The 23625-nt window shown below is 47.5% G+C and overlaps 1 protein-coding gene across 6 annotated transcripts in view; it reads left to right on the top strand.

The window, feature by feature from the left end:
- The window catches only part of PFKFB3 (6-phosphofructo-2-kinase/fructose-2,6-biphosphatase 3), a 37993-nt gene extending 16050 nt beyond the window's left edge, over window positions 1-21943 (top strand). The window contains exons 1-16 of one of the 6 annotated variants that reach the window (XM_065743789.1): window positions 3614-3731; window positions 8461-8586; window positions 8863-8959; window positions 9586-9652; window positions 9954-10028; window positions 10303-10359; window positions 11541-11665; window positions 12492-12699; window positions 13423-13569; window positions 13939-14043; window positions 15030-15159; window positions 15357-15419; window positions 15588-15652; window positions 17061-17231; window positions 18700-18722; window positions 20533-20703. In XM_065743789.1, the coding sequence (XP_065599861.1) occupies window positions 3653-3731; window positions 8461-8586; window positions 8863-8959; window positions 9586-9652; window positions 9954-10028; window positions 10303-10359; window positions 11541-11665; window positions 12492-12699; window positions 13423-13569; window positions 13939-14043; window positions 15030-15159; window positions 15357-15419; window positions 15588-15652; window positions 17061-17231; window positions 18700-18722; window positions 20533-20587 (1593 nt within the window). In that variant the 5' untranslated portion in view covers window positions 3614-3652 and the 3' untranslated portion in view covers window positions 20588-20703. Of the gene's footprint in view, window positions 1-3564; window positions 3732-8460; window positions 8587-8862; window positions 8960-9585; window positions 9653-9953; window positions 10029-10302; window positions 10360-11540; window positions 11666-12491; window positions 12700-13422; window positions 13570-13938; window positions 14044-15029; window positions 15160-15356; window positions 15420-15587; window positions 15653-17060; window positions 17232-18699; window positions 18822-20532; window positions 20704-21492 lie in introns of those variants that run through there. The other 5 variants (XM_065743785.1, XM_065743783.1, XM_065743786.1 and 2 more) reach the window with 5 other exon arrangements.
- The last annotated feature ends 1682 nt before the right edge of the window (window positions 21944-23625 follow it).

Below are 23625 nucleotides of genomic sequence, written 5' to 3'. Positions count from 1 at the left end.
ACTGGCAAGATTTGGGGCAGCTGCTGGTTGCACTTTGCAACCAGAAGAGAACTGTGCCCAATTCACAGATTGGTAAACTGAGGCCATGCTGGGAATTGCTGCCCAGCTCGCACAGAGCTGCATCCTTATGGTGAGAGCAGACAGTGCGACCCAGCATCTCCAAATTTAACCACGTCACCAAATCATAGATCTAGTTGGATACTGGGACTTGTAACTTCACGGGTATCTCCATCTGATGTCACTCCATGTGATGGTTGGACAAGATCTGAGTGATTTTTCCAACCTTAATGATTCTATGATCCCATCTGTCTTCTCAGACCCCCCAAGCGTCACACAAGCTGCACCCCATCGCCTCAATGCCATATCACAAAGAGATGCTCTACATTGAGCGTAGGCATGAATAGCTCTTGTGCTTTCAAGTTTCCTTTAAAGGAAAAAAAAAAAAAGAAAAAAAAAAAGAGAAGAAAAGAAAGGGAAAAGGTGATGAATCACAGCTTAGTCAGAGTTGGGGCGCCATTCCCTGCATTTTGATGGCATGGGAGCAGTGCCAGTGCAGCTGGCTGCCATCCCTAAGGGGATGGGGACTCGAGGTTTTGATTTTAGGTCACATCACATTGGGGTGAGCTGCTTGATCAGTTTGGTGTTTCAGCAGCAGGGATGCAAAGTAGGGAATGGAGGAGCTGAGGCTTTGGCAGCAGAGAAGCTAACAACCTATCATCACCATCAGTTCTGCTCTCATGGAATTGGGTTTTCACACTTCCACCTCTACTCCCACCACGCCTGGACCCTTAAGGTCGTTACAGCCCATCAAGCACCTGCAGATCTCAAGCCATTCCCTTTTTACACCTCCCCACGCACCTCGCACTGCCCCACCCTTACAAATCAGCTTGACTTATAAATAGTAATGATGCTCCTTCCAGCTGACCTCACTCACAGCAGCTGGCTGCTCATGCCTTTGAAAACCAGGCCACTTATTTAGGAGTTTAAGGATGGTCTGGCTTTCCGCTCCAGTTAATCGGTTGTCTTCAGCCAAGAATTACAAGGTGGATCTAATTTGATGTGATGGTGATTTTTGCTCAGGCGGAGGTTCGCTCTCCTCCCGCTCCTCTCAGTGTTCTCAGGGCAGTGATTTTAGGGATCAGCTGTGACAAGCTACCCCCTCGTCCCCACCTTCACACCACTCTTCCTTCCCACATTCCAAATCTCAGCATCCTTTCCAGTTCCCTCACAGCAGCTTTCCCTCCCCCTCCTCTCTTTCTCCCGTGAATGCACTTATCCTGTAGGGGAGGCACCGTGCGTTGTTTCACCCCATCCATCTTAGTGCCATATAGGGAGGCTGCTAAAAATATATCCCTTCTGGGTTTGTTACAAAAATACACACCCGCTGTGCTTCCAGGGGAGAGAAACATAATAATATCTAATATAATACATATATAGAATAACGCAGAGGGCTACATATAGAGAGAGGAGAGAAATGTCATATGTAGTATGATGTATACAGAATAATATAGGGGATTGTACATAGAGGGGAGGAAAATCTATATATATAGGGGGTGGTATAATGTATATAGAATAGTATAGATTATATATAGAGAGAAATATAGAGAGAATGAAAATATAGTATCTTAAGTATATGGAATAATACAGAGCATTATATAGAGGAATATAAATAGAGGAATATATATATATGCGTATAGAATGAGACAGAACCCCAGATGTTCCTTCTTGGCATTTTAATTTCCGTGCAGTATTTGCACTGTTAACACCTACCCAAGCAGATGTGTGGCATTCCCAGCTACCAGATGTCTCAGGTTTACACACCGGCCAACCCTGGACCCCTCTTAGGTCCATCACATTGTTCGAGGGCAGCGCATCCCCAGAGGGATTATTTAGTGGGGGGTGACACGATATATTTAATTATCGGGGGGAGATGAAAACAAACAAAAAAGTATTTCTTCGGGTCGTTAATACGGCTTTACAGATTTTCCTCTAAAGCGGACAGGTCAACCCGCGGGCTCGGTTACCAGTAACGATGCGTAAGGATGCGCGGATGCGCTCCGTAGAAGAGAACGCAGCGCCGAGCGTACTATCCCCGCTCTCCTCCACTCCGGGGCGGGCAGCGCTGCGCTGAGCGGGGCGGGAAGAGGCGGAGCGGTGCGGGGATCCCCGCGGGGGGAGGAGGCGGCCCTGCCCGGCTCAGCCATGTGCGACGTGAGCGACGTGCGGCGCCGGCAGCCCCGCCGGCCCCCGCCCCCCCCGGGATGCGCGCACCGCAGCGCTCCTTTCCGCGTCTCATCGCTCTCTTAGGCGTTACGTTATTCCCAACTCATTTCTTCCACATTAGTTGCACTTCATAATTTATTTTAATTCAATTTCTCCTTTTTTTTTTTTTTTTAGCTTTGCGCTATTTCATGTTTTAATTTTTATTTATTATTTTAAGGTTTTCTTTGCTTTTTTTTTCTTTTCATTTCTGATTTGCATTTTATTTCTGCTTCGTTTCGTCGTTTCTTTTTTTTTTTGCCTGACTTTATTTGCATTCTTTCTGCTTTATTTGCATTTTATTTCTGCCTTAAATTCCTGCCTTTTTATTTTACATTTTATTTCTGCTCTATTTTTTACTTTCTTCCTTTTTTTTTTTTGCATTTTTCTTTTTTCATTTTTTCCCTCTATTTTTCTATATTTTTTTGCACTTTTTTTACCTTTTTTTCTTTACCTTTTTTCTTTGCATTTTCCTTTTTTTTTTTTAAGTCCTGCATTTCTTTTCAATTCCTGACTTTCACTTGCGCTTTTTTTTCTTCTTTATTTGCGTTTCGCTTCTGCTTTATCGCATTTATTCATCACTTTTTTTTTTTTTTCTTCCTCCCCCCCCCGCGCTTTGCTTTATTGGCATTCTGCTTCATTCTTACTCGTCCACGTTTTTTATTTCTGCTCTCATCGTATCCCACTTCATTCCGACCCCATTATTCCAACGCCTAGCGTTCACTCTCCACTCCCATCTCTTCGCCACCACCTGCACCCCACCCACCCCCGAACAAAGCCCGGCCGAAAAGGTGTGGGGGGGAGGGGGGGGGGCACGGGCACAGCGGCGCCGCCTTTGTCCGCGCTGCAGTGCGGGAGACGCTCACCAGGCGGCAGCTCAGCTCCGCTCCGCTCAGCTCCGCCCTCCGCGACAGCGCAGCGGCGCTCCTCCCGGACCGCCCCCGGGGGCGTGGAGCCGTTGCCGGTTCCCCCCGGGCTACAAATAGGCGGTGCCGGAGCCGGGCCGGCTTCAGCGCGAAGTGGGGAGAGGAGCGGTGCTGCTGCTGCTGCTTGGCTTTCGCTTCCATCCTTTTCCCTGCTGCTGCCGGCTGGTGGGGTTTGATTTTTTTTTAAAGCGGAAAAAAAGACAAAACTTTTAAATTTATTTATTAATATTATTATTTTGCGGGTTTTTATATTAACATCTGCGCTTCACCCTTCTCTCGTGCACGCGGTGACCGCGCAGTGCCCTCACCTCCATCCTTCCACCTTCCGCGCAGCAAATCGTTTTTATTTATTTCACTGTTTTCCCCTTTCCAGATTTTTTTTTTCCTTTCGTCTTTTTTCCCTTTTCACCCCGTGCAAACGCCCCAAGGTGGCCGCGGAGCAGCGCAAAAAGACCTTTGTTTTAACCATGCCCATGGAGCTGACGCAGAGCCGCATCCAGAAGATCTGGCTGCCCAATGACAACCGCCCCGCGCTGCCCCGCCGCTGTGAGTACGGGCATGGGGAGTGGGGGTGCTGGGCGGGGGTGAGGGGGACGGGGGAGGTCGTAGCATCGCAGCGATGGGACGTGAGCAGCCCTGCATCCCTCGTGCGCGATGCTGCCTGCTCGGTTGAGCCCTCCTGATGTCGGCGCATCCGCTTAATATTCACGTCTATCACGCGATGCGCAGTAGCGCCTCTTATCATTTGCGCTATACAGCGCGGCGTGCGATATATTGTGTTACCCGTGCCATACGTCCCTCCTCCGCCGGCCCGTGACTCACTTCCAGGAGGAAGGCACAGCGGTGCAGGATACGGCCCCACGGGACACGCGTGGCCTAATTCTCCTCTTCTTCCGCCTCATAATGCCGATGGGATTATAAGGCTACGGGGCAGGTCGCTAAGATGAGCTCCCTGTTTAAATCCGACGGGATTTTCGGGGTGTCCTACACCCTGTGCGAGGTTTGATTTTTTTGTTTTGATTTAAATTGATACCTGGCGATCAGCTTGGAGCCTTTAGCAATGAATTCTGTAGGGGAAAGGTTAGAGCTGCGGTAAGGGCGAGGTAGCAGGGGTAGAGAAGTGCAAGAAGGATTTACCTTTAAGTCCTGCAGTGAGTTTGGGGCTGGGCAGAAATGGCACTTCCGACCCCCTCGCCAACGCTCGGAATGAATGTGGCTGTTCAAAAGCGAACTCCGTGCCTTAACATAAAATTGAATGAATAATAAGTGAAAGCGGACGCGTGGGCGCATCCGTGGCGTGGATCGCAGCGCGGCTTTTCGCTCGCCCTTAGCTGACAGCTACCGCTGGGGCAGCTCCGTGGGATTCCCCCGTGGGCTGCTGTGGGAATCCATAGGGCCGTGGGGAGGGAAGGAGGAGAGGTGGCACTTCGCAGCCTTGGAGGGGGATGGAAGCAGTTGGGTGAATCAGTGTTTCCGATGGTTTTCGCGAGGTTTTCTTCGAGCTGCTTTGTGTTTCGCTTGGCTGGAAAGTTTGCCCGTTTTGGGGGGGGAGGAAGAAACCAAAAAGACAAAGCAACAGGTTCTGGGTTGCGTTCACAGCAGCGTTAATTTGCACAGTGGTTGCCCCACGGCCGCGCCGTGAGGGATGATGCTGTGCCCCACGCGCATCCGTGGGAGCAGCCTCCAAGGGGTTCTGCAGCATCTGGATTGCCGCGGGGCTTTGCTTTTAGTGGGGCTGGCGGTGGGGGGGGGGGGGGGTTGGGACTGGTGTAATGCTTTGCAGCTGGCGTGGGGTGATGCGAATTTTTCTCAAGGGCTGACACCTCTGAAAGAAATTCCTAAGTGGGTTTTTTTTTTTTTTTTCCTCTGGTTTCTGACAGAGCAGAGTTTTCTTAACGTTGTAATACGTCAAGCGGCTCGTTATTAACTTGGCTTCTAATTATTTCATTTATTTTTCTCGGGGTGGAAGCAAACCACGCTCGGGCATCATTCATTGAGATCTATGGGAAGAGCCCCACTGAGCTTTTTGGAAACTAAGTAGTTTCCCATAGGCAACGTCCATTTCTCGGCAGCAACAAAGAACGGGGACACAAAGGCGCGATGTGAGGCTGTTGCGGTGGGGGGGTGGGGGGGGGGACACCGGGAGAGGCTCGCAGAGCATCCACGGGAAACCGCCGAGTGGATGCTCTGCGCGTGGAATAATTGGCCCGATTGTTCCTGCCCTCACGGCAGCGCGAATGGATGCGGCGATGCCTTCATCCGGCCCTCTGACGGCGATCCATTCAATGGGGGTCCGGCTGCACGTCGCTCACGTAGGGGCTGGGAAGGGGCCGGGCAGGGGGATGCAGGGGGAGAGAGAAGGCGGCGGGCCCCTCTCCATCGCATCGCTCCGCACGTGGGACGCGGGGAGGCTGTGCGGGTTGTGTGAGCTCCTTGCGGTGATGTGCAGAGTCGGGATGTGTCACTTGGAGAAGGCGTCAGCAGAACGCGATAGGAAAAGAAAGGATAAAAAAGCTGGGAAAAAAAAGGAATCTGAGAGGAGCACGGAGGGTGCAGCGTGGGTTTTCAGGAGGGGGAGGTGTATGGGAGCACTGCCTACAAAGAGGCTGTAAAAGCACGTGGATCTGGGAGGTGGCTCCTTCTCTTATCTTACCGTTTAGAGAGGAAAATTTGCCTTTTTTTTTTTAATTTTTTCCTTCTGCACTCCAGTGAGCTCTCAGCAGCTCCCAGCCACGAGGTCCTATGAGACTCTCTCCAATGAAAAAAGGTTAGGGGAGTTGGGCTTGTTGAACTTGGAGAAGGCTCCTGGGAGACCTCATTGTGGGAAATCTCATGAGCAGGAGGGGAAGTGACTCTATGCATGATCCAACAGTGGTAGGATAAGGGGAAATGGTTTTAACTAAAAAAAAATAGTAAATTCAGGTTAGATGTTAAGAAGAAAGTCTTTACTCAGAGGGTGGTGAGACACTGCGATGGGTTGACTGAAGAAGCTGTTTGTGCCCCCATCTGAAGAGATGTTTAATGCCAGGTTGGATGGGACACTGGGCAGCCTGATCTGGTGTTTGGCAGCAGCCCATGGCAGTGGGACTGGAATTGGATGGGCTTTAAGGTCCTTTCCGACCAAAGCCATTCTATGGTTCAATGAAATACACTGCTGGAGCTTTCTGAAAGTCATCCATAACCTTGGCTTACCTGGACTGCTGTCCTTAATGAGTAATGAATATGCATTGAAAACCCTGATAGCTTTCTGGTGTGGTGAAAAGGAATGATGAATTGAGTCTTTGTGATGCACAGGAGCAAAACACGGGTTCTATTTCATCCCTGCTGCAAAGTTCTTGGGGCTGGCTTTTGTGACTTGGCTAGATTTGGGCTCAGGTTCCTTATAGGTAGGTGCACGTGCTGAGCCCACCACTGACCTGGAGCTTTGGGAAGTGCTTCCCAGATGCCTATGGAGGCAGGAGCTCTAGGACTGCCTCAGTTCTACTTGTTTGTGCCCCCTTAGGCTCCAGACAGTACCCAGTGTTGTCCCTGTCCCTCATTAAGCACCAGTGGCTCAAACCTTCTAGGCTTCGATCTTTATATCAGAGATCTTGTGTCTGCTGGCAGATAGAGAAAGGAGGTATAATTTGTTTCCCTTCCCTCTTAAGTTGTTAGGTTATATGAGACATGTTTTCTCTGTCTGCACTTAGACATTCAGGGAGGAAAAGCCATTTCCCTTTGGATGCCTGGCCCCTTGGGTACCCCACCATTCAAAGTCACTGCCTGCCACTGGGGTCAGTGGGAGCTGCCCTGGGCTTTTGAAACGTGGCACCCAGGGGATGGGTTGCACAAAGGGACCCAGTGCACTGTCCTGAGGAATGCAGAATACTTAAGCAAAAAAAAAAAAAAAAAAAAAAAGGGGGGGTGTGAAATCTTATTTTTTTGGTAGCTTTCTCATCTCCTTTCTGCTTTGTCGAGACAGTCAAGCAGATGATGAGTGGCTCTTTGCAATTCTGGCATTTAAACTTGTGGATTTAATTTGGCTGTAGGATTTTTTGTTTGTTTGTTGGAAGGGAAATGCCACGTGCTTTGCATACTCTCTGCATACCTCTCGGTGTGTTTGCCCTTCCCTGGGACCAATCCCTCCCTCTTGCTTCCATTCCCTGGCAGCTACCAATTGTGCTGCATCCCAGGATCCCACCTGCCCCACAGTGAGGAGAGCAGCTCAGCTCATAGCCCATAATTAAGGCACATTTTTACAACTCTGCCATCAGCCATTCACTCCCCACATTCCTTTCCCATGAGGTTTCCAGGATTGAAGGGTGGATGAGAAATCCCGTTGGAGGGGCTTGCTCCTTGCCAGGAGGGCTCAGCACGTGATGCTGCGTGGTATGAAAGGTGGCTGCCTAATCCAAATTCCATTAGGCATCGTTAAGATCTTCCCTTCCTGCCTGTAAAGTGTTTGGCTTGCTGCCTTGGGCTCTTGGTGTGTAGAGCCATGTGAACATTGGTGATGTGGGAGGGCAGAGGGATGCTGCTGTGTGTGCTTTCCTATGAATCAGTCTACTGTCCCAGAATTCAATTTCTAAATGATTTATGGAGAAAAGTGGCTCTCCTGGGTAAATCTGTCATCATTCTGTTTGCATTTTGGTCATGTAGTTCTAGTGAACTCGAATCTTCTTCAGCTTGCCAGTCATCACTCTGGGTTTATTTACACCTGTTTTGATATAAGACTCTCTTCTAAAAGTAATCAGCTTAGGTTTAGAAGAAAAAGAGATAAATCATTCTCGTGTATCTGCTTTTATATGCTGATGGTTCTAATCAGATTAGGGCCATCCTCTGGATTTTCCTAATATCAGCCTACCATAGGAATGAGGGATTGTGTTCCCCTTGATGGGGAAACAGAGGTGCAGAGGGTCCTGCAAGATGCTTTGGGAAGTCAGCTGTACCTCTGCGTCCATTAGGATGTTCTCCTTTTGCCTGTTGGCTCTGAATTTGGGTCAGCATGGCTTAAGTGGGCCGGTCGTCTCACTTGTGACTCATAGAGCCATTCACCATATGCTCCAGCTCTGATGTGCTCTTTCAGCAGATTCCATTGTGAAACTGAGTTGGTGGGCTCCTCTGCTTGAAGTTTTGGTCATTCAGGTTCATGGGTGGAGGATGCAGGGGAGATGGTGCGGAGGCTTTGGGCTTTCTGCAGCTTCAGAAAGACCTGGAGGAGGTTGGCTCAACAACAAGGAGGATGAGCTGGTGAATTAACAGCTGCTTGTATTTTGCTTTCTCTTCCTCCTTGTAGCCTGTGGGCCACAGCTTGCCAATTCCCCCACTGTGATAGTGATGGTCGGGCTCCCAGCCCGAGGGAAGACTTACATCTCCAAGAAGCTGACTCGTTACCTCAATTGGATTGGTGTCCCTACAAAAGGTGAGATGTTCACCGGTTTCTGGGGAAAGGACCAGCTTCAGCTCCTCAGAAGGAGTTACAGTGCCTCAGTCCTGTGACTGGTGGGACATTGTCACACATGGGATGGGAGATGCCCTGTTTTTCCCATCCCTTTTTAAACAAAGATATCCCTGAGCTTATTCCTCTAAAGATGTCTTGACTCAGACTGTTGCTAAAAGGTGTTATTCCCGGCAGCTGCATGCTGATTCAAGCTGATGTATTTTCCTGGTTTTGATGGTTTTTGCCTTTCTCCTGCAGTTTTCAATGTGGGGGAATATCGTCGTGAGGCAGTGAAGCATTACAGCTCCTATGACTTCTTTCGTCCCGACAACGAAGAGGCAATGAAAGTCAGGAGGTGAGTGTGTGTCCTGTCCTCCTCTTGTGTCCCAAATGGGTTGTAAAGCTGACAGTGGGGTTACTCTACTTGTTCTTGGGTGATGGGCAGAAGAGCTGGGCTGAGATTTCCTTGATGCAGAGGCACAAATGAAAGGTGTTGGGGCTTGGTAGGTCAGGGTCACCAATACGTCCTACATCACTGGTAGCCTGAGGTCACCATCAGGCTCAGTGATGGAGGGCATGAGCTCTGCAGTGGTATTTGCCCTTTGCTTCTTTGTCTGCCACGAAGAGCAGCTTGGTAGTCAGATTTTCAGTAGGCTGAGGGTGTCACCTAGGAGGAAGAAATTTAGGTTTCAGGCCCCCATTACCCTCAAATGTGCCATTTGACATAAGCATCTGATAGAACATCAGCAAAAAAAAAAAAAAAAAAAGAGGGGGGTAAGAGGCTGAAGCCAAAGACTTGAGGTAATGAGGGAATGGTGTTGGCATTCAGTCCCTGCTCTTCCTATGCAGAAGAAACATGCAAAAGTGTATGGACAGGAGATCATGCAACTTGTCCCTCCATTCAATTGCTTAGTTGTCTACAAAGCATAAAGCATCATTTTAATTGATGTTTAAATACATGGCTCTGGTGTCTTTTTGCAGGCAGTGTGCTCTGGCTGCCCTGAGGGATGTCAAGCTGTACCTTACAGAGGAGGCTGGCCAGATTGCGGTAAGAGATGCCCTCTGTGGTGCTTGGCACTAATCCTGAAAGTGCTGAGTCCTGCATGGCTCAGGGCAATGTTGCCTACAGGAAAAGGGTCAGAGACTGAGAGAAGGTTCCTAGAAGTTAATCAGAAGTAGGCAGATGGGGGAAGGATGTTACAAAATGCCCTCAACGATAGAGAAAAGTGTGCAGCTAGAGTGAGCTCAGCTTCTCTAAAATATCCACTGTCCCATCTGGATTTAGACTGAAGAGGGCTTGGTGAGAAACCAGGCATCCTGGATGATAACCAAAGTCTTTGTTTTTAAAGGTTTTTGATGCCACAAATACCACACGGGAGAGGAGAGGGATGATCCTAAATTTTGCCAAAGAAAATGGGTTCAAGGTTGGTACCATCCTGCTGCTGCCCATGTTGCATAGACATTATTTATTATTTGTGGTGTGTAGTTCATCACTGTTATCCTCACGATGCTCTATTGTAAGGGGGATTTTGCTGCTGGAATGGGAGATCTTTCCTGGTCCTGAGTGCTGGGGATCGAAAGGATAGAAATGAGGTGGAAAGAGTGCTTCCTTGGGTGAAGCAGAGAGGAAGGATGGGTTGAGCAGAATGTTCCAAACCTTACTGCTGGACTTCAGCTGGGCTTTGCTTTGCGTTGCAGGTGTTCTTCATTGAATCTGTCTGCAATGACCCCAATGTTGTTGCCACCAATGTAATGGTAAGCATGAAAGTAACTTTCTTTTGTTTTCTTCTGTGTAGGATTCTCCATCTGTGTCCAACTGGTTTCTTTTTAAAAGACATCCTAGCAGACTCAGTTGCGGGTCGGGAGTTCTTTGCCTTTTTATGATATATTCATCCTGGGATGAGAAGGGAGCCTTTGTGTTTCTATGATGTCTAATAGGATGGAGGAGAGATGTATATTTAGGATACTTTAGTGACCTCAAACTCCCTTTTGAAGTGATAGGTGTGGTTAAGGGCTTAAATCCCATCAGATTTCTTGATGGGTGTGGTTAAAATTCCAGTTAGATTTGTTGACTTTCAGTTACATCCAGCTTCACAGTATCTATTGAAGGCTGTTTTGAGGGGAATAGAAGCTCAGTTTAGAGGCTTCCTGTCAATAGCTGAGATCTTGTACGGGGCAGTGAAGTGTAAAACATTGCTTATCGGCTCCTTTGGGAGCTGCTGGATCTTTGATTTCTCATCAGCAAAAATGAGCTTCTGCCCGTTAGGCTTGGCTAGGGTGAGTAGATGCTAATTGGCCTACCTGGGTATGATTAACTTCAATGGAAGTGTCCTTTCCCCCCTTGGGCTATGCTCCAACCTTATCTCCAGTCTGCATTTGGGAGTTGTTTTACAGTGTCTGGGAATGTGTCACAGGATATCCAGAGTCTACTATACTAGGGGTTTTGCCCTGCCCCCAGGACTGGCTTCACAAAGGGCACTGGTCTAGAGGCATTTGTTCCTGCTGGGAGTTGCTGCCCTGAGATGTCATCCCATTAGTTTCTGGATTGGTTGGCAGGTTACTGATGTGTAATACTTCTGCTCAAACCTAAATCTTCTGGAAAGGCATCCCATTAAAGCAAGTTAGGCAGAATTTATTCCCTGTGAGTTCTCCTAGACCACTTCCAGCATATTCTGGTGTGTAGTCACACAATGGTTTATAGCAAATCCGTTTTCCTTGTGCTGAACTTTGTGTCTCCGTTGACTTCTATCTTATAATAAGTGATGAATGTAAAATGTCTCAGCCAAAAGCTGGGTCATGACAGGATTTTGAGATTAGCATGGTCTGACCATCTGAGCCTTACTGTACCCGTTGCCCCAGATGGGGCAGCAGCTTTCTCTGCCTGCTTGGGAAGCTTCCTGACCTCTTCTTTTGGTGTGTTCTCTCCCCTGTTGCAGGAAGTAAAACTGTCCAGTCCTGATTACCGGGATTGTAATTCAACCGATGCCATGGAGGACTTCATGAAGAGAATCAATTGTTACCAGGCCAGCTACCAGCCTCTTGACCCCGATGACTATGACCGGTAAGAAACTTTGCTGACTTACAAAGAACCTCTCTTTGAATACCTTTTGTTCCCTGGGAACGGGGTAATGAAGTATGGAGCTGTATTTCACTTGGTGTTCAAACACGTGACTGTGCTGGCATAGTGTGTGGCTGAGGCTTGCTGTAAATCACACTTTTTCCTTGAAAATGTAGCACTGTCTTCTCCAGCTCTGTGTTAGGGGGTGTGTTCAGATGTACTGGTATTGATCATATTCATAGGAACATGAAAGTCTTGAACTGGAAGAGACTTTAAAGATTACCCAGTTCCAGGCCTAAATACAAATAAAACAGAGGGATTGGCAGGTGGGCTGGAGTGTTTCTGGGATGCTTTTGTCATGGTGCCACTTAAAGGAATGGGTTGCTTAGACAGGTTCAAGGTTGACTCAGGGTACACAACTAAAGCTCGCTGAACCTTTGCTTTTTGCATGGCCACATGGGCAGCCAGTCAGCAATGTTTTACCTCTCAGCCATTCCACTTCTCACAGGCACATCCATGTGCCTTGTGTGGATAATCTCAGTCCAGCTCAGTGCTGTCTTGAGGTGGAACTTGCTTCTTGCTAGGCTTAATCCTCTTTACTGCTGCAAGGAGGGAAGGTGATTACACTCGTGTTACTTAGCTCTCCATGAATTGCTGTGACCTATCAACTTATTGTTGAAAATAGCCTGCAGGAAATCCTTTTAGCTGAGTGATTACATTGACTAAGATACCTCACAAGGTTGTTCTGTGATGTTTTTCCTTTCTACTTTTCCCACTGACACCTACTCTCTCTCCCACCCCCCTTCTGTCCTTGCTGTTATTTCCCTAGGGAGCTTTCTCTCATCAAAGTCATCGATGTTGGCCGACGATTCCTGGTCAACAGGGTTCAGGATCACATCCAGAGCAGGATTGTTTACTACCTGATGAACATCCACGTCCAGCCCCGTACCATTTATCTTTGTCGGCATGGTGAAAGTGAGTTCAACCTCAAGGGGAAGATTGGAGGTGACTCAGGCCTCTCCAACAGGGGCAAGAAGGTATGGAGGAGAGGAATATTTATTTCCCTGGGATTTGGCAGTAGGAGATGCCATCTATTGGGCTGAATGTATATTCAATACCAGCTGGGGTGGTCTGAAGATTTATCTATAGGGCTGGTTAAATTTCAGCTCAAGTGTGGCCTCAAAAAAAAAAAAAAAAAAAAAAAAACCTCTTACAGTTAAGAGCTCAGTCCATTCAAGAATTGCTTCTTCAAGGACATGGTCAAGAGAACTGGTTCATGGAGGGGTACTATCTATTTTGGCTTGCCATTACCATTTTGAAGTCCAAATAGACTCACTTACTTGAGGTATGACTTGTCAAGGGCTACATAAAACATCAAATTAACTCTCTGACAGATAAGTAGAGCTGTGGTTAAGGGAGCTGTGGTTAAGGTCTGTGATATTTTACATCATAGGAGTATGATAGAAAGGAGTCCACATTGTGACATGGTTTCTTGGATGCTGCTGCTGTTCCTTGATTACATTAGGTTGTAGCTTCTTCTTCTTCCATTCTGTGTTTTCATGCTCCTTTATAGTTTTTTGGGAATCTCAGATGTGTGAGGCTGTTCCCCACCTTAGAACAGAAGGCCAATACATCTGCCGTGGAATACTGAAGAGGACCTGGAGAAGGGAATATTTACTAGGAACCAGAGAGGATAACTCATTTGAAAGCTGAATGGGTTCCCATTTCGATCAGGAATCAACCTGTTCTCTGTCCTACAGTTTGCAGTGGCACTGAACAAGTTTGTCGAGGAGCAGAACCTGAAGGACCTCAAAGTCTGGACCAGCCAACTGAAGAGAACAATCCAAACAGCAGAAGCACTCCAGCTGCCCTATGAGCAGTGGAAGGCCCTCAATGAAATAGATGCTGTAAGTAGCTTTGGTTGCAGTAGGGAAGGCTCAGTGGGAACTGGTGGAGGAGATGATAGTTGTTTGTTGGTTTTTTTCAGTCTTGCCTAAGCCCTACCTCCTGTAGGGAGTTTTCCCTTCTATGGGGAATTGGATACTTCTCCTGCTTTGGCACTCATAATTTGGCTTGTGATTTTACCTCTGCTTTATGCAGAATGTTTAGGATGTTGGCTTGAATAAGTAGATTAAGATGATTTTTGCATGAAACTGCTCTATATCTGATCTCTTAGCAGATTAAAGACTGTTGCCTTGGAGAAGGGTGTCCATGTTAGATGGGCCATGTTCTGTTTTAACATGGCCAGTTACCTTATGGCTATCCTCTTCTTGCAGGGTGTTTGTGAAGAAATGACTTATGAAGAAATTAGGGATCAGCATCCAGAGGAATTTGTCTTACGTGATCAGGATAAATATTACTACCGCTATCCTTCTGGAGAGGTAGGAGACCTTTGGAGATGCAGCTGTTACTTAAATGTGGCCTTCTTGTTTTCATGCTCTTGTCTACACCCAGAATAGGAGAATAAAAGAAAAGCAGGTGCTCGCATTTTTGCTCCCACTTTTAAGGTCTTAAGAAATATATCAATTAGCAATCTGTCCCACTGATTTTGTAGCATATTACTTGGAAACATTCAAAGGCTTCCTAGTCTGTCCTCTCCATTAGGTTCACTCAGAGTTGTGCTGCCCAGGATTTCCCCTTTCATTTGTTTCTGAAGTAGTAATTTCATCCTCTGCTCTCTGCGTCATTTGCTGAGGGCTGATGCTGATATCTCTGTTCCTAGCTTGGGGAACAGTATCTGCTTTCAAGATGTGACATATGGAGGTGGGAATTTACGTCAATTCTAGATGGTAATTTTGGTTGTGAGCTGACCTTTTTAGTCCCAAATTAAAAATCATGTCCGTAGGCACTTGGGGACAATAAATATTTAGTTTCATCCTCATGACAGCATGTCTAAAGTAAAGGAGAGTGTCTGGGAGTGACTGACACTGACTCCAGGTGTCTGAGTTCCTTCTGGGTGTCTGTCATGGTTCTATATGGAGTGACTCTTAGTGAAAACTTTCAAAACTGTAGAGATGTTCAGGGCGATTCGTATGTTAGAACTTATTCTACAGAAAAGCAAGTTTTGAAACAACAGAGACAGTAATCTCAAAGCCTCTTCGCAGTTGTAGCTTACCTCAAATAAACTCTCCAGGGCTGTAATTGAGATGTAAATGGTTTATTTCTTCCTCTGATCAGTGGCAATGTTCTAGAGTAGCCAAACTGAAGCACTGGTTTGTTGGACTTTACTCATCTTTATCAGTATTTATGTTGGTTTAGTTTAATCAGAAGCATGAAGTCAATACTCAGACCAAGACAATGACAGTTGTTTCTTGTGAGGTCCTTGTCTTCCTGAATCTCTGTTCATCTCCCTGCTCTTCTGTTTCAGTCATACCAAGACTTGGTGCAGCGCCTGGAGCCAGTCATCATGGAGCTGGAGAGACAAGAGAATGTCCTTGTGATCTGTCACCAGGCTGTCATGCGCTGTCTCCTTGCTTACTTCCTGGACAAGAGCGCAGGTAAGTTCCTGTCCCAGGGCTGGAGGTGGATCCTGTTGGAGGAGGGATGCAGCTTGGAGGAGATGAGATGTGCTTGTGTCCTTTCAGGACCTGGAGTATGCAGCTCATTGGTACGGGGTGGCTTTAGGTGCTGAGAAAGATATCTAAACCTGTATTTAGAGAGGGGGTGGGATAATCTTGTTTTGCTTTCCCTGCAGATGAAATGCCCTACCTGAAATGTCCTCTTCACACGGTATTGAAGTTGACCCCAGTGGCTTATGGTAAGTGGGAATACTACTTACTGATGTTCTACACATCGATGTGTTCAACTTGCACCTTCTCCCAAATCTAAACCTCTGTGAGATGGGCAGATGTCTGGGATGGAACACCTTGTAACACTTTCTCTTGGGTTTCTTGACAGCCTCTTCTCTCTTTGCTTCCTTCTTCAGGCTGCCGAGTGGAATCCATCTCCCTGAATATTGAAGCTGTTAACACTCACAGGGAGCGGCCAGAGGTAAGTGTGTGTTTCCCTCTGAGCCATCCCTCAGTGTCCCCTTCCTTTCCCCTATGGTAACCCAACAGGAAGGATGCCTGGGGAGATTGCTCAGCCCAGTGGCTCAAAGTACCACTGGAGGGACTGGGAGCATTGTTTGGGCTCTTGCTCCACATAGATGTGGCTGATCAAGGGGTTTTCCAAGGGCAAAGGACTCTTGCATGTGCCTGCTACCTAGTTTATAGCTGATCCAGGGAAAGGTCAGCCAGTCTCTGACTTTTGCCTGTGGTCATCCACTTGCCCAATAGGGATTAGAGCTGTGGATGGAGAAGGTGACTTCTCCTAGGTGTCCCAGCTGACTGGCAGAGCCCATGCTTAGTGGCCTGGCCAGCACCTGCCTGTGTAGTTTTTTCCTGGTGTGCCTTTGGCTCCATGAGGCTACCAGGTTGCTGTTATGTAGGGTGGTGGTTTACCAGGGGAAAATACCCCTTGTGCAGAGGGGAGGACCACCAGGTCAGGTCTTTGTGCTCCACTAGGAACTCAGAGGCCAGAACCAGGAGACAATAGAGCAAGGGGGACACCAGGTTTGTGGTGGGGCTGGATGGATCACTCAAGGGGGACCCTGCATCCCAACCTTTCAAGCTTGTGGTGATGGGTTCCGTCTGGGTTTTTGGATGGTCTCATCCATTCACATATTTTCTTCATACTCTGACCTCAGTGCATAGGGAGAGATGGTCACTTCCCCATAGCAGCAGGGCCATTGATGTGCTTGTGTCACCATTGCCTGGCGTGGCTGTGGGGCTCAGTTAGGATGGAGTGAGGCACGTGCAAAGCGCTTGGGTTCCTCTGCTCTGCCACAAGGGTGCTGCCCTCCATCCCATATGCCATGAGTTGGAGCTTGGTGCTGTGCTGACCCTTGCTGGCTGCTCTGTCCCACTTCCCCATCCTTTCTTATCCACTCAGGCTCACTTTTCTTTCCTCTTCTTGCTGTCATACTCAGAGGGACCAGCATTGGTGAGCAGAGCTATGGGCACTGCTCTGCTGTGCCCAGCAATGGCTGTTGGTTACTGCTACACTTTGTGGTAATGCACGCTTAACTTTTATTTTTGTGATTGAAGGCTCAGGTGTAGAGAAACTCTTATCTCATTTCTGAGTGCAAGGCTTTTTTTTTTCCTCCCTTTCTGGGGAAATCATATTATTTTCTCAAACATTGTGCAATAGTTTCTCTTCTTTTGGTGTCCAGAGCATTTCACTGCATCCAACTAATCCTTTGCACATCAAAAGCAATTGTGGGGGAAAAGCAGAGGCTGCTTTAAGGAAAAAAACAACTTGCTTTTTTTTCTTTATAACTGTCGCCTTCTTCCCTTTTCATTTTTTTTTTTAATTTATTTTTATTTACTTTTTTTTTCTTTGTCTCACTCTAATTTAGGAAGCAAAGAAGGGACCTAACCCGCTCATGAGACGTAATAGCGTTACCCCTCTAGCAAGCCCAGAGCCCATCAAAAAACCTCGCATCAACAGCTTTGAGGAGCATGTGGCTGTTTCTTCTGCCCTGCCAGGCTGTGTTCCTCAGGAAGTGCCCACGCAGCTGCCGGGACAAGTTAGTTGAACTCTTTTTTTTGTTGGTTTTTTTTTGTTGTTTTTTTTTCCTTTTATTATTTTGTTTTTCTTTTGGTTGTCATTCTCGTTTGTTTGTTTGTTGTCTTCCTCCTGTTGCTCCCGAAGCTGAGAATGGCTTGCACTTGTCGCAACTTGTGCTGCTGGCTCTGAGATGCTCTGTCTGTGCTTCTCCCATAGGTGCTGTGCCCCCCTCTCCAAGCTGGGGGTTGGTTTTTGGGAGTAGTGTTAGGTGGATGTCAGTCCCTCGGTTAGCCCAAAGCTCTGGGTTGAATCAAGCAGCTGACCTAGGCACTGCCTCGGTGTCCCCCATCTGACACTGCTGTGTCACAGAATTGTGGAATGGTTGGGGTTGAAAATGACATCTGGGTCCAGCTGGTCTAACCTCTCATCGAGCCAGTGTCATCCAGTGCAGAGTCCCCACAACCAAGTCCATGTGGGAGCCAGTTGGCTAAGCGGGCAAAACCAAAGGGCCTGTGCCTTTTCAACTCCCCCAAATGCATTTGCTCCACTGTAGACCTGGGCATTGCAACAACAAAAATATTCTTGGGCTTCCACTGGGAAGATAACTGTCAGGACCCATTTCTGCCTCCAGTTCTCTCTTCCCAGAAGAATAGGCAAAATGGGCCAAAACTGAGTTGAAGCCTCTTTGGGAGTTCACCATGCCATGTACATCAGTTGCCTTCTGCAGCCCTGGGTGAAAACCCAGGGATTCATAGAATCGTTAAAGTTGGAAAGACCATTAAGATCAGCTTGTCCAACCATGAACCTGTTCCTGTGACTGCTCTAGACCATGTCACTCAGTGCAACATCTCCCCCTTTTCTTGAAAACCTCCAGGGATGGTGACTGTACCGCTTCCCTGGGCAGGCTGTTCCAATACCTCACCACTCTTCTGAGAAGAAGGGTTATTCCTAATATCCAACCTGATCCTCCCCTGCTGCTACGTTGCTTGTATGTAATCTCTTCTTTCACCCACCTGTGAAAAGATGGAGAGACCTTGCTTGGGTCAGGGTTCCCAGAAACAAAAGCCCGCATCCCTTAATGAATGAGCTTGGGTGGAACCAGAGAAGCAGCCATATACATACATATTGTGCTTCTTGTTGGCTCTCATTGTCTTGTCTGCTCCTTCTTTGCCTTGTCTGTGTTGTCCCTGATTCCTCCTTGGCCAGGATTAGGGTGATGTGCCCCCTGGATCCCTTCCAACTGCTGTGCTTCATGGCTTTGCATGAACCTTTTCACCCTGGACAGCACCGAGCGGGTCAGTTCCTCAGTGTCTTGGCTTTTGGGGCTTTGCTTTGGGCTGCTTGAGTCTTACAACAAACCCTGTCCTGGCTACAGGGTCTGGAGGTGCTTGGTGTCCAGGTACCCCTTGCTGCTGTCCCATGTCCCCTGCCTTGTCTCGCGTGGCGTTACTGACACCTCTCTTTCCCTTCTCTCTGTCTCTCTACAGCCTTTACTAGGAAAGGCATGCCTGTAAGTACCTTCTTCCGTCTTATTTTCTTCCCTCCCTCTTCCCCTGTTTCTCATCCCACTGGTTATTTTGTAACTGTGAAACTTGGCTGAGACATGACTTTCTTGGACTGAATATCTGCGTGTTAGGGTGGGAATTGGGTGCCCCTTAAGTATTACAAAAGGGGACGCTGAGTGCTGATTTGTCCAACCCCTGAGTATCCTATCTTGATGAAGTGCTCAAATTTTTGTTGGGAAACAGCTAATAATGACTTTAGATGCTATCTGGAGATGCTGTCTGAATTCCTGCTTTCTCATTGAGTAGTTGGAGATACCCTTGGGTTTTCCTTGAGTTTTCCTTGGTAGCGCTTCACAGTGATAGACCCCAGTGGTTTGTCTGTCATGTGGACTCTTGAGTTATGCCTCTGTGATGCCACTGAAGATTTCCAGATTCAGGTCTGACCTCAGTTCTCAGCAGTGTTTTATCCACCTGTGTGGGAAGTGGAATATACTTCTAGGAGGTGGGATGATCCTGGCATCTGTAGTTCTGCCAGTGTGAATTTTGGGACTAACCTGCCCAGTTGTCTTGGGTGGGTTAGAAACAAGGATGTTGTCCTACTACCTAGCTCTAGTAGGCAAGATGCCTTGAGCATTCAATGCATTATTTAGGATTGATTAAAGTTTTGATGGTGTTAAATTATTGTATAATAGGGACAGTACGGTTCTGGGTAAATTGAAGCCTTTGGACTCATTTCATATTACCTCACTGAGTAAAGAGAGCATCAGCCATTAGAGAAGGAGTGCTCAAATGTCTTCTCAAACTAGGGTGATTTGGGAGTTGGGCTGGGGTGTGTTTTTGTCCTTATAGAGCAGTCAGCTCACATCAATCCTCGTCCTGATTCATTCTGTGAGATAAGATGGGAAGAGTTGCTATAAACTGGCTTTGGTTGTACGTAACAGCTGGTGGACCTCACATTTACTCCATGTTCCCCAAAATGGATGGTAGAAAAGTCAGACTTCGTTGATGGGTGCGTTTAGGAAGAGTGTCCTGATGCTCCTGGGTGAATGCTGAGCTGCTCACCATGGCATGCGTGCCTATGTTCCTTCCCTTGCCTCAATGAAGTTCCTGGTCTTTGGTCGCTTTGAGAGTGACTTTTTGTCCATTCCTTCATTTAGCTTTTTTTCCAAAATTATTGCATACTGACTGGGACACAGACCAAAAAAAAAAAAGGCCAACCAAAGAAACCCATTGATGTTGAATTTGGGATGTTTGCATCAGGTTGTGCTACGCCAAGCTCTCTTGGATCAGGTGGTGATGGCTTCCCATCCCAGGTGTAGATTGGATGCAGCTAGTTAAAAGTTCTCCAGTTCTGGTAGTCTGCTTCCACTTACTGTTGTGGGACTTTAATATTAGCTTTTGAGGGAACCAAGAAGATGCCACTAAGCCTTTGGTTTGTGAGTGACCTTCATCACTGTCACTTCTGTCACCTTGTGCATCCAATCCCTCACCGTGTTCCACCACAACCCATACAGGTTCAGGGAATTTGAGATTCCCTCCCTCCCCTGTTTGCACTGCTGGAGGTGGTTGAGAGCAACAGTATTGCTGAGTTCATCTCCACTGGGGGCTTGACCCCATCCAGGGGGATACCTGGGGAGCCCAGGGGGCATAGCTGTGTGCCCCTGGACTTGTTGTGTTTGCAGGGTGAACTGATGTGGTGGTTTCTTCTCTTTTTGCTTGATGTGTGATCCAGAGTGCCCTTTGTAACAACAACCCAACTTAAAAGTTTCTCCTCACCCCTCCCTTCTTCTCCCCTTTCACTTTTCATGCTTAAAGAAGACCTGTTTGTCACTTTCTCAAAGTTTTCTCTTTACTAATATTTCCAAGGTAAACAGCTGTGGGTGCATGTGGCTTTTCCTAACCCTTGTCCTGTCTCTTTAACTACTGCAGAACAGCGCTGTCTCGTAGCATGGCCGTGGCTCCTGGTGCTCGTAAGAGACAGTTTAGGTTGTAAAAGATTAAAAATAGATTGAGAAGCCTTTCTAGCTGTTTCCTAGTCCCTTCCCTCCCCTTTATTTTTGTACAGTTTTGTGATGTAAGAAATGTCCTTGTTGTGGTCATCTCTCCTTGGGTTTCTCTGATGGTCTCCTGCAATCATTACTTCTGGGAGCTGTTCTTGCTGGTGCTCAGCTAGTTGTCTATGGATTTGTGGTCTTTGCTGCTTGCTGTGTACTAGTGGATGTCTCTTCTTGACACTGTGGTGGCACCGGGGCTGTGCCTGAAGCCATTCTAGAACTCTTGAAGTGTTGCAGGTGATCACTGGCTTCAGCTGCACCACTGATGGTGGCTGGCATCCATACCAGCTTTTCCAGGCTATTGCTGCTCTGGCTAGAGCTGGTTTTTCAGCAGGGCAGTGCTGAAGATGAGCAAACAGTGACCCCACACCTAGCAGATGTGGGGACACTGCCCACCTGAGTGGGAAGCAAGAGAGATGCTTAATTGGGCTCTTATGGTGCTCCCATCTCCTTGTCTTGCACAGACCAAAAGAGCAGCTCAGTTTTCAGGCCTACCTTTGCCACATTCCCACCCTGAGGATGAGTGATGCTCAAGGGAGGGATTCAGGCAGCAAGTCAACAAGTCTCCCTCACCTCTCTCCTTGGGTGGACAATGTCTTCTCCTCGTGTGGTAGATATATGCTTTCTTAGTGGCGTGTTGTGCTTCCATCCCTTTCCCACTGCATGCATTGAAGATCCTCCAAGCATGACCCCAACCATGCTCCTTACCCTCTCGTTGCAGAACATGAACAACTCGCAGAAGCCGTCGTGAGGCCACCAGCGACGCCAGCTCCCATCCCATCATCATTTCTGAAGCTTGCTTGTAAACAGGTCTCCTCCGTTCGTGGCGAGGTTGACCCTCGGCTGTTTCTACCCATGCCTGTTCATCTGCAAACTGCTCTGCTGGAGGGGAGGGAGAGGTGGGAGAACGATGGAGAGGAAGGAGACGAGCTCTGAGGTCTTCAGGCTGCAGCACTGCTCTTCTCTCTGGCGTCCTGCTAGTGTGTAGCAAGCTGGGAAGTGCTCCTAGTGCACAGGAGAGTTTCCAAGTTCTAATTTTCCTTCTCTAAGCGGTTTTGATCTCTTTTTGTATAGACTAATGGTACCCATCCATCTTTGGGTGGAGTGTGTATATACGTGAATGGTGCGGGGTTAGCGGAGTAATGGGGACGGGAAGGGCGGGAGGGAACAAAGGGGGAATATGGATTTTTTTTTTCCTATTATTATTATTATTTTATAAGTATTATTTTTTTTTGCAAGAAAGCCCCTACTGTGCTGTGCTGCAGTCCTGTATCCGCACCAACTATGACCTGCCCCACTCACAGCCCAGCTCATACATGAAAACTCCTGGTTTTAGCCAAAAATGATAAAACCCTCATGTTCATTGATGCCCCTCAAAGAGGGGGGGGGGGGGGGGAAGAGAATGTTGCAGAGAATAACAGTCTGCTGCTGTGAAACTGGCTGTGAGCCCCTTGTAATATTGAGGGGAACCACACTGATGTTGGCTCCTGGGGATGCTCTGCATTGGAGGAAAGAGGAGATGGGATGGTTGGGTCCCTGCATTGCTGCAGGATGCAGGTGGAGCTGCACTGGGTGCGTTTTGCAGACACTCAGATGTCTTGGGCAGGATGCAGGAAGCTCTGGGTGTTGACAGAAAGTGTCAAGAAGAGAGGTTTTTTTTTGTTGTCGTTGTTTTCCTTTAATATATATACATGCACAGAGATGTGTGTGTGGGTATGTGTTTATACTTAGAAACCGCTTGGTTTTTGCACTTTATTTGTGGCAGAAGCATGACTATATTTCTTTGGTTGTTTTTTTTATTTCTTTTTAACCTGTGCCTCTTAACAAGGGAAGCTTGAATACAGGCAACTTTTTATTTTTTATTTTTTTGTGTGTGCTGAGAAGCTGGGACTGCACAAAAACAGTAACTGTGGCTTCCAAAGAGGTTGGGTGGGTGTGTGTGTGTGTGCAGGGGGCAATGGACAGAGTCCTGGCTTGGGCTCCTTTGGCCAGCTCCCAGAGGTTGGAGGTGAGAGCCTTTTTATGCAGGCTGTGAGCCAGCAGTTGGCCATGGCAATTAACCACTACTGCATTGTGCAAAAATCTGTGTTTTTTCCCCCCCCCAATCCCCTCCTGTGTGCAGTATCTCTCTGTTCCCATTTTGTTTGGTTTTTTTTGGTCTTTTTCCCTTCCACAATTGAACTGGAGGCAGGAGGCAAAGTCATCAGAGTCCCCTTCCACTGCTGGGAGATTTAGAGATGGGCAGCCCTTTGCTTTTATCCCTTCTGTGCCTTTCTCCTCTCCCCTGGGTAGGAAACATCCCTGCAGATGGGAGCAGAGAGATTTGTGGGGAAAGTGTTGTTGTAAGGTTGTTGGTTTTTGTTTTTTTTTTTTTTAATTACTATTTTATTTTGGTTTCTGGGGGGTTTGATCCCTTTGTCCTATGAGAAAAGGTGAACCACAGTGCCTAGTGCTTCAGTCCCATGCAACAAAACCACATTGCATAGGCTCGGAGCAGTACTGACAGCAGGGAAGGCTCAGGGACTCCATTGGTCCCTATCCAACCATCCTGATGGTACCCTGTATGAGCGTGTCCATATGTGTATATTGTACAGATGAAACAAAAACACTTATTTCCCTTGTGTTTTTTTTATTTTAATGTTAATAACTGCATTAACACAGACTTGTGTCCATATGCTGTTGACATCAGCCCTTTTGGTTTCTCTGCCTTTGAGGAGGGCAGATGCTGGGGGAAGGTGACATTGCTGCCTTCTCGGCCCGTTTCCTGGGGAGTTGATCTGTCTCCTCCTGCTACCCAAAGATAAGCCAGCACACGCCAGCATGTGATGTCTGGCTGCCCACGATTGACCCTGTA

Source organism: Cyrtonyx montezumae, unplaced genomic scaffold (assembly GCF_038088225.1).
Source record: "Cyrtonyx montezumae isolate F1298 unplaced genomic scaffold, pur_monq_1.0 scaffold_3, whole genome shotgun sequence".
NCBI classification, from domain to species: domain Eukaryota; kingdom Metazoa; phylum Chordata; class Aves; order Galliformes; family Odontophoridae; genus Cyrtonyx; species Cyrtonyx montezumae.
The sequence above is the reverse complement of the archived record's forward strand: the minus strand, read 5'-3'. Positions and strand labels throughout refer to the sequence as shown.